At 32.3% G+C, this 10955-nt stretch overlaps 1 protein-coding gene across 1 annotated transcript in view; it reads right to left on the bottom strand.

Annotated features, from left to right (window-relative positions):
• Positions 1-2555: 2555 nt before the first annotated feature.
• Positions 2556-10955, bottom strand: part of LOC132719643 (dynein light chain Tctex-type 5-B-like) — a 9253-nt gene continuing 853 nt past the window's right edge. Inside the window, exon 2 of the mRNA XM_060703443.1 lies at positions 2556-4519. Within this exon, the coding sequence (XP_060559426.1) occupies positions 3720-4517 (798 nt within the window). The 5' untranslated portion in view covers positions 4518-4519 and the 3' untranslated portion in view covers positions 2556-3719. The remainder of the gene's footprint in view (positions 4520-10955) is intronic.

Below are 10955 nucleotides of genomic sequence, written 5' to 3'. Positions count from 1 at the left end.
TTATAAAATGATTTTTTTCTTCATTGACGGTTATTATTTATTGAATCCTAGTCGTTTAATTTTCTCAAGCATTATTGTGACATAGAATCTAAGACCTTTAAATTAAGGCAATCAACTTCATGTCTATTGCCTTGCAAATTCAAAGAATTATGTGAGACATGCTCATTGGCGGGAACTTGTAATCGTTGCAAACACATGGTTCATAGGAATATATACATATATATACATGAAGTAATCTGGATATCGATTTTCTAAGTATCATTGACGAAATTGTGCAAAGATTAAACATGTGCTTCACTACTAGACAAATTACTCTTTATATTTCTTGACAGGACTAAATTGCGAGTAGAAGTAGGTCCGATGAAGTCATCCAGTAAAGCTTGTTGATTCTACAATCTGGCTACATCACAGTGATCAAGAAAACAGTTTGTATTCTCGATAGATAAGACAGGTGGCTTTTGACGTGTTTTGCAGTATTTTTCCACATACACGTAAAACGGGCAAACATTTTTTATTAGTATGATTCAACAAATTGATTACTTTAAACATATTTTTGAAATACTCTTGTTTGTTTTATTTGATTTACAAAAATGGCATGAAACTATATTGTTACGCGAAGTCATGGATATAGCAGTTTTTTTGGTTAATGCAATTAGAAAATATGGCATAGGAAGGCCTTTCAAGAACTATCCATTGTGCAGTCGGCACAAAACTGTTTATTTTCATAGGTTCACGCCATGACTACTGGTTTTCGAACATTCTATACCCAGTAATCTCCCTTTATTTACTTGCCAATACACTGATCAGTGGATTTAATCGTTATGAGCAGTTGGGTTACTGATATACTGGTCTCGGTCAGCATTTAGTGTAGTGGAAATCATAGGAACCAATGGTTTAGAAATCATAGGAACCAATGGTTTATAAATAAATTGGATAAAATACGATGTTTACTTCAAAAGTTCCTCATCTCTCGAAGCGTGCACGTCACGAGAAGGCACGAGGTAGGTCAATGATTGCTTATCCGCTGACATGTTATGAATAACTCGGGTGGGTGGTCTCACAATGAGCTACTTTGTAAAAGAAACACGTCTTGGATGAAGATGTCGTCTCCTACCACCATTAAACGAAGAACATTAAACGAAGAACAGGCAAGCGCAATAGCCAGCTTGACAAACCACCGCTGTTGAAGGTACAGACCCCGGACAAATAAAATTATGATACATAGCATGAAAATTGTTATGTAAACGCACACTACACTGCATTGTTTTCAGGGAAAAGAAGAGAAAAAGATGAAATATTTTTAAATATAGATGCAGTATAAATAACTCGATCTGCCAAAGATTATAGGTAAGTTTGATGGCCAAGCAAAAGTTTTTGAGTTACATATAGAGAGTATCTACGACTAAAGAACTAAAGAAAGTATTTTCTAATACCACAGTAAATGCACTTTAATACAAACGTGTATATGAACGTTTACAAAGTCGTGATAAAATGATATACTCGACTTACTTTCTCGAAGCCTGGTAACATATTTTATTAGATCTTCCTCTTAATGTTATTCTATATCCAAGTTGTCCTCTTTTAGATATAATTATATGTTAGTGTTCATCCGTGCTGTTCTACAGATACGGGAGCGATATAGCGACGAATGAATACTAACATACTTAGTGACTAGCTTAAGGTCTTCAGCGTACACGTTTATATACTATGACATGACGTGAACGCTGAAGATAACCCCGTAGGGAAAGTCCACCAATAATCGTGCCAGGAATCTGACACGCTCGTATTTATTCATCGAACATGCCATGAAGTTAAGTGAAGCATACCTTGATAAAACTATATATAATCTGTTGATAAGCCAAGGGTGGACAAATAAAAATCTTATTACGAACATAAACTACCTAATAGTTTCCGACAGGTAAAAATTTCGGCACTTGGCCGCCATATTGCCAAAATGTTTGATCACGTGATTACGAGATTGACCTTTATGAACCCATGTGCCTCCAATATTTTTATAAATTACTTTTTTTAAAGATATTGAAAAGGGTGATTTACTGACTTTTATATTCAATAAAATCATATTTAAGTACTAAAAAATTAATGAAAATAAATAAAAACATTATCTTGAATAAAAATATCGAAATCATGTCAACAAAATGTTCTAAAAATAGTACACGACTCTATTCAAATCTGTTCCCGCGAATGACGTCATACGAGGTCTCGCGTGGTACCTGAATGTCATGGCCGACTATAGTCGGCGTAAATTGATGTTTTACTGTTAAATAGGCAATTTTAATGACAGTATTAATATTTTTATACTTTAATTGGTAAAGAACGATATTAAAATAATTGTTTTATCGTAAAATGCACAAGAATAGATTAGGTCAAGTGTATTTGCAAGTGAAAAACAAGAATAAATCAACTTATGTTATTCTGGTTAGGTTTCGTAACGGGTCTAATCCAAAACTTTAATGCCGCATCAGATGAAAAACAAAAATGTTAAATAGCGGCTTATAAAGTTTTGGAAGCCAGAACTACTTAGTGACAAGCTTTATTTGGCTTCACTAATATTCGTTTTATTACGTACGGCTATTTTCACGAACGCATATCTAAGATGCATTATAACAAATAGAAGGCGACTGTAAACGGAATGGGATACTGTATTGGCTTCTTTCTTCTATGAAAGTTAACACACATAATTTTTAAGAAACACAGCGTTTTCATTGGACCACAAATAAAGCTGGACACTAGCGTGGTATTAAACGTATACAGTATATAGCAACTAGCTAATCTTATGAAGAAGGTTAACATCGGACATTAAAAATTTAAAAGTAAATGTTAATTTCATAATGACATATCAATATTATCCTTATTTTGATTCTGACAATTTTTCTCAAATTTAATGTTGAATTGTCTATTTATCCTAATTTGAATCCAAACTCATTTCATATCCAAATTAAAACTTTGTTTTCATAACAAAATCACAATTTTTGATCCCGACAAAACGATTTCTTCCCCTGAAATTGACCGTGTACATAATCCTTTTTTAATCACACTAGTTAACACAATCAAAATCCAAATTGTAATTCTTCTTCAAAAATAGGTTGGTTCTTCCACGAATACATTTTTATGGTATAACTTTAATACGAACAGTGATTTGTCAGCAACACATTAAAGATATTAAAAAACACATAAATACAGGGTTTATCATTAATGTGTGTACAAAACAGTAAAAATACTCGTAGTCTGTTCTATATTGATAAATCTTGAAACAGACTTTAGTTACTGATAAGCTCCGCCTCCATAGCATGCTACATGTAACATCACTTGTGTATTAAAATTTTGGCATATTAGGACGTACTCTTGTTGTATCTTTTTAGTTAAAATTTTACAGTGGTCTATTTTACCTGGACATCTCATTTGAGATATAATATTCTCGATAATATACTTGTCATTAAGACAAAACATACTGCATAGTCGAAATTGAGCGTTGCTAGTTCATTCTTTATAATTTCTTTGTCCGATTTTCCGTCAGCGAAAACATAACACTAAAGATATAAGATAAATAACAATTCAAAAATTAGAACTGATGACATAAATGCCAAGAAAATATCGTGAAGCTATTTTCTAGCAACGACTTGAGATGACAGCGATGCTGTGGTTAGTCGTAAGCGCAAAACATCTATCTACAAATGTGCTTGTTCGTGCCCGTAATCACTTTATTCGGCGTACACGGCAAACACTAAACCAACAGCTATTATATTACCAATTTTGAATTCCACACTGACAGAATTATCGAATCTATGGTCCCAAAGACATCTTGACGTAACTAACATAGACTGGTCGTTTATTTGTCCAATCATCACCATACAAATAATTTTAAACCGGTCCATGTTCAAATGCTTAATGCGTTCTTTGATTATTTCACTTATAAGTTGGCATTTTTGTCCACCCATGTTTGGATCGTAATTCGTCTCTTTAATATTTTCTTTGAGAACAGCTAGAATTATTTCTCTTACTTTACCCTCATGGATTCTGCAGTCGGGAACCATCTTGTACGTATTCTCATAAAATACTACTGGTGTTGGAATGTCTACTGTTCCGGTACTTCTTTTGTCGTCATGGTGTGTCGAGTGACCTCTTGACAGCATTGTATCCCTCCGCGGTCTGAACGGATGTGAACTAGCAGAATGATGATGATCCCCATCGTGATGATCACCTTTGTGATGATGATGGCCGCCATGATGACCCCCGTGTGTACCGTGACTGCCGTGATGGGCTCCGTGATGGGACCCGTGGTGTGCGCCGTGATGAGCGCCATGTTGTCCTGCATGATGGCCGCCATGTTGACCCCCATGATGTTCTCCTTGATGCCCGCCATGTTGGCCCCCGTGGGCACCATGTTGACCTTTGGTACCTGGCTTATGATGCATATCTTTATGATCCTTATGATCGTGGTATTTACCTGAATCGCTTTCAGATTTGTTGCGTTTACGATGCGTTGTTGTCTCTTTCATATCTGAAAATAGAAATGAGTTTTGTTTTTTTTAAAATAAATTTGAACAGCTGTTTTTACCTCCTTTAAACTGATACATGTATGTTAGATATGGAAAAATACTGATAAGACTTTTCGCTTCCAAAGTATACGTTTCATTGTAAGCAAAAGAGATTCAATACTATTTAAAGAGTACAAAACACAGAAAGAGACGTAAAAACGTCGCTTTTATAAGTAGCTTTGAGGCAAAGGTCGGGAGTCCTACAGCCGAATACAGTTATATACATGAACATCAACTGAACTTAAGTAGTTGCATTAAAGCTGCATGTCTCCAAATGACTCAAAATATTTCGGGAAAATTAAACTTGAGGAAATTGCACTAAGCTTGTAAGTGATACTTTACTTGTTATGTGCGATAAACGACTGACTTTGTGCATTTATTACCACATTTGGCTGCGTTATTTACGCACTTAGGACAATTTTTTGCTTATTTTTACATCTGTGCATTAATTTATGCAGATTTCAAGTGCTGTATGCAATGTATAAATTATTTTCTTTGTTCACTTCACAATATTTTACTTTTAAATTTTCATAAAAATGAGCACGAATCTTGAGGCATGCTGCTTTAAAATTAATTTTACAATGTAGCAATATGTTTTTGTAAAAGGCACATTTTGCCTCAGAAACACATAAAGTTTTACTTCCATCGAAATTTAAAAAATGAATTTTATAATGTTTAAATAATTTTTTTTGTTTGTTATCTGAAGAAAGTAACGATAAATATAAAACAAATTGAAGAAAGTAACGATAAATATAAAACAAATTGTCATAAAAGTTACAAAATGTAACGAAATAGTATTTCGACTTCCATATATAATACTTATTCACTATAACTGTACTTATTGCCAAAAAACAACAGATGAAAAAGATGCTTCAGGTAATTAGCCAATGAGTAACTTTTTGGATACTATAAAAGTACACCAAAAAAAGTTTTTGAGTAATAAAAAAAATTCTGAGGCATAATGGGCCTCGCGTTAATGGAAATTATATGTATTATATGGCATTCGTTATCTAATAATGAATCATTCGGAAAACGTCGCCAAATACCAATAATCATCTCGGAAGCATATAAATATGGATTGAAAGTAATTTATTTTCCACGTGACTTCATGTAAGTGTAATCTGTAACGGATAATGAGTAACAAGTGTATAATGTTTATTAGACATCCATAGGAAAATAAAGTGTATTCGGTCATATTATGAATATGTCTGACGTTGACGTCAAATTATACATGCTTAAATTAAAATATTGTCTAATAATAATGATCTTCATCATCTAAATAATAATAATACTAATACAATTAATAATGAAAATGATGATGATAATGATGAAGATGATAATAATAATGATAGTAAAATAATAATAATCATCGTCGTCGTCATTATCATCATCATCATCATAATAATAATAATAATAATAATAATAATAAACATCGTCGTCGTCGTCGTCATCATCGTCGTCGTCGTCATCATCATCATCATCATCATCAAGAACAACGACGACGACGACGATGATGATGATGACGAAGACGACGACGATAATAATAATAGTCGTCGTTGTCGTCGTCATCTTCAACAACGTCGTCATCATCATCATCATCATCATTTCCATCATTAGCATGATCTTTATGAACAGGATCAAAGACTAAAGGAGTGTTTCCGTGTATATATCAAACATCACAATAAATTCAGTCAAGCCGATGCACTTGCATCACAAACATTTACATGGTTACAAAGTCAAGCAGTTGTCGAAGCAAGATTAAGAAAAGTAATAGATCATCTATGAATGAAGTATATTTGGAGTTGTTAAAAGATAACGCTGCTCTCAAGTGTATATTGAAGACGTGTTTAAAGTATTTGTATTTACAATATCGCCTCTTCAATCAGTCATTGATTAGTTGATAAACTGTTGAATGTATTTCTGTCAATAATAATCGACCTCTTGATAGGAAATTATGACAGTTAAGATTATCATGTCCACCGACAGGTAGGGGATTTGAAAATTTAATACAAAGATGTCGTCTGTCTTATTTGCTACTGTTTAAGTCAACAAAGGTAAACAGAGGGCTTAAGATACATGGGTCATCTTTTTAGTACAGTATTGATATTATATTATTTGGAAGTTTTTATATTCATGGAGTTTTTCTTTTTTATTTGACTGAAGTTATTTGACTGAAGTTATACTTAGAACAAGAAGTATCTTTAAAAAATAATCTCGGACGAAGTTAAACTGCTTTTAACTTGTCTTTCGGTATGCACATGTTTTTTTCACCGGGATTGCGGACGTTATTTGTTACACTACAAAGTCTTATGTTGAATAAGATATTCACTAGAACATTTTTAAAGCAGTGTAAAATATTTATTCGGAAGAAATTCACAGATCTCAAATACGAGAAATTTAACTAGAAAGTTTGTTTCCGATACTCCTTTATATTATTTTTTTAATTTGGGCGTGTTCACGTTTCAGAAAAAAACCTTTAGATTATTATACTAATTGTAGAATAGCCAGTGAGATTCCCTGATTTCAGTTTGTAATTATAAGTTGATAAGTTTATTTTCAATATTCCATAAGGCAATATAGCCCATGAGGATATACAATGCATTATATATATGGCCAGACAGACACTATAAAACGACCAATGAAAATTCATCTAATATTCAGTTCTTCCCTGTAAATTTTACAGGAAGTCAATCCGATCTCAGACGGACTTCGTCCGAAAAATACTTAAATCACACTCGTTTTTGTGTTGGTTGTACTTTAAGTCACACCGGCGCTGTGAGTCTTTTTCAACACAAATAGTTTGACCTTTTACTTGTATACCCGCATATAATGAATAAAAGTAGGCTAGGATCCAGGCTTTTTTTCGGAATTGATCGCAAAAATTCGATTTGGGAGGTCATACATATTCAAGAGGGAATTGGCATTTCAAGGTTTAGGTCATGAATCTCATATTTTTTTTGCAAAATAGTTTTTTTTACCCCTAACCTTCCCTAAGAATCCCCGAATGAATGACAATGTGCAATAAAAAAGGAAATCATTTCCAGTCATATTAAATCTTAAACATTGTGAACAATGCGACCCACATGGAGATAAAATCAAACATGTTTTTTTTTATATTTACTTTTGGTTACTGTTTTGATATTAATAATGTAATGAAAAGAAATGTTTTATATTTCCGAGAAAAAAAAACGACTCCGGAACAAGTTTTTAAAGCCAACTACTGAAAAGTTTATTCGAATAATCTTTCCTTCTCCTTCCTTTCTTTAAAAAAATGCTTTAGTTAAAATCAAAATAATTATTCATGTTTAAAATTGGATCCGGCCGGAGCAAGCCTGATTTGTATGCATAAGTATAGAACGAGGCTTCGAGTAAGAACACAATCGTGAATATTAGAAAGTTATCTCTCCTTTTAAATGATAATTTATACATTTTAAAGTCTGTATACTTGCTTTTTCGATTGTAATATGGATTATGTTGTACAAGTATATTCTTTTTATGAAAAGATGAGATTAAAATAAATAAATGAACGAATAAAAAAATATAAAGGAACGAACAAACGAATGAAAGAAAGAACGAACGAACGAACGAACGAACGCATACACGCACGCGCGCGCACAAATTAATGAATGAGAGAATAAGGTACACGTGCACGATGAAACAGACACAAAAATGCAAAGGCATGCTGCTGTAGGCCCATGCTGTTTAAGTATACTTTCTGTCAACGAATATATCTTCTTTTTTTAAACTCTAAACAATATACTTTAACAGATAAGTTTAACTATATCTTTTTTTCCCACATAAACCATAAGCTAACTTTTACAAATCTATTGATCGTCTGACAAATATGCAATCCTTGTGAAGCCGTCGTCTTAGATGAAAGCCTGTCGTAACGGAATGTTCACCCCGCATATCAACATGCAGACGTAATTCAGAACCCAGTGTCCTAGGAATGTTGATGTTTTTTTTATTATGTGTTTCATAAAACAAACAGTATGGCATGGATTATCAACAGCTATGACTAATTTTTTTTTTGCGATTTTTTTGGCGATTTTTTTTAACGTTTTTTACATACATTTGTAGTCGAATGATGCCGACACGGTGGGCCTACTGTATGACCGTATTATAATGAATTGTGCCTTTCCGAGACAGCCGATATTTTGACCGACAACGCAGGTCGGATTTAACAGGACCAAAGTTTTCCAATAGTCACGGTTTAATCTAACTACGATTAGTTTGGATGATCAAAATTTTAGTGTTAAAAAGATCGAAAGGTCATCGATTTTCCGTTTTTTTTTTGCTGTTGTTGTTGTTGTAATGCATAAAATGCTGAAATTAATTGGTTATCGTAACTGATCACTATTCGGTGCCAGTATTTTCGCATATTTTCGAGTTCTGTCGATGTTTTTGAGATATTTCGAAATGCTTTACTCTAGAATGCAAATATCCCAAATTTGACAGTCTGTATGAAAAGTTGTCTGTAAAACCGAATACGATCATTTAGGAGTGCCAATATATATATCAATTTTGACTACGGTTTCTTGGTTGTGTCATTATCTAATATACGCTCGCTTCTTAGTGCCAATGGTTTTAGGGTTATCAAGAGGAATAGTTTCATTTCGTTAATTAAATGTTTTTCATGTCAAATCCCGAATTTATATTGGTGTCCAAACGTATCGCTTACACGAGCAAATTATAGTCATATGCATATTAAAACTCGTTTACGAACTTTAGTGTTACCTAGGAGTTTTCTTTCAGAATCATAATTTGTTAACAATATTTGATGAAATTTACAACAATACTGTTAAAACAAGTTAATGAAACTATAGAATGCTTGGTTTTTAAGCCGACGGAAAAATACTTTTACAAAAACATATGTTTTTACAAAATGCAGCTTTAATTACACCTTAACGTTAATGAACACTATAAGAATGGTTGGTTTTTAAGCCGACGGAAAAATACTTTTACAAAAACATATGCATTTACAAAATGCAGCTTTAATTACACATTGAATTATATAATGTAACACCCGTAATATACATATGGGTTCTCGAAATGTATGTCTCGACTTGGTTTCCGTACTTTTTATGTAAAAAAAAAAGAACCCAAAACAACAACTTTATTTTAATCTATTTTCGTCGATTGCTTTAAGAGATAACTTGTCCGCACATTTTATTTGTAAAACATCGGCGAATGCATTTTCATAATTATCCCAATTTATTATGATGTGAACTGATCTTTCCACAGTGATAGCAATTTCTATAGTATTGAGTATTCGCATAAGTTTGTATAATTTCAACTTTTGCAATACCATATTTCTCTGCAACATTTTAAAATGTTTGAATAATAATCTTATTTTATCAATGAAATGGCTTTTGTTCGTGCCATTTTGAATGTTTTACCCCCACAAACACCAAGAGATTTAATCTTTCTGTTTATTAAAATTTAAGACTTGTTGTGCTAGTTTTGTGAAATTAATCGAGTATCACACTATCAAAGGGTATTGATTGAAATGAAATATAGACAATAGAATATCTTCACTGCAATACATATCTCAAATTAAAGTTGCGTTCGAAGGTTTTTGTTTGTAAAATACTTATTATCGCATGTAATGGACAAGAACGGGATTCACGGGAATGTCATTGCTTCCAGTAACAAAGTTCAATTTTTCTATAATTTTTCTTCTCAGAGCCAAACAATCATGGGCATAAAAAGATACTTATAAATCATTTTTAGAAATATATATCAATTAATGCATATTTTTGCCATGATACAAAATAAAATATGAAATAAAATGAAATGAATATTAAAAAAAGGTAAATAATGAAACCCCCTCCCCTATCCTAAAAAAAAACAACATCAAAAATAACGCATAAAAATTATGATAACTGTTTAATAAGGTAAGCAATTCATATGATTGTATGAATGCCTCTTTGAAGTTTTAATTAACGATATACATTTCTTGTCATCTTTGAAAAAACCACAAAATACAAAAGAAAAAAAACCTAAAAAACAAACAAACAACAAAAACAAAAAATGTACATCGTATGGTTTATCTTGAAGTAAAAATCTTTTTATTTTTTTCGATCATTTACATATACATACAGGATATTCAAGTTTTTTTCCTATAAATACAAGATATATTTTCATCGAGTATGAAAATAAAAATATTTTATGAGTGACAGTAGCCACGAGTGAAATATGATTTTATACAACAAGATGAAAACAACTCCTGTATTTATAGAATTAAATTTTCTGTTTATTATATACATTTTTCTCTTATTTTTGCCATTACAATTTAAAAGATTTCCCTAAGATGTTGTGTTTTGGCTGAATTTAGAAGAAAGTAGTCCGGCAAGACCCCAGTGAAAATACGTTAAACATTTTCACGGCAGTGGAATT

This window comes from Ruditapes philippinarum, unplaced genomic scaffold (assembly GCF_026571515.1).
Source record: "Ruditapes philippinarum isolate M1 unplaced genomic scaffold, ASM2657151v2 ctg3707_1_1_1_1, whole genome shotgun sequence".
Classification (NCBI taxonomy): domain Eukaryota; kingdom Metazoa; phylum Mollusca; class Bivalvia; order Venerida; family Veneridae; genus Ruditapes; species Ruditapes philippinarum.
This window is presented reverse-complemented; position numbering and strand designations above follow the sequence as displayed.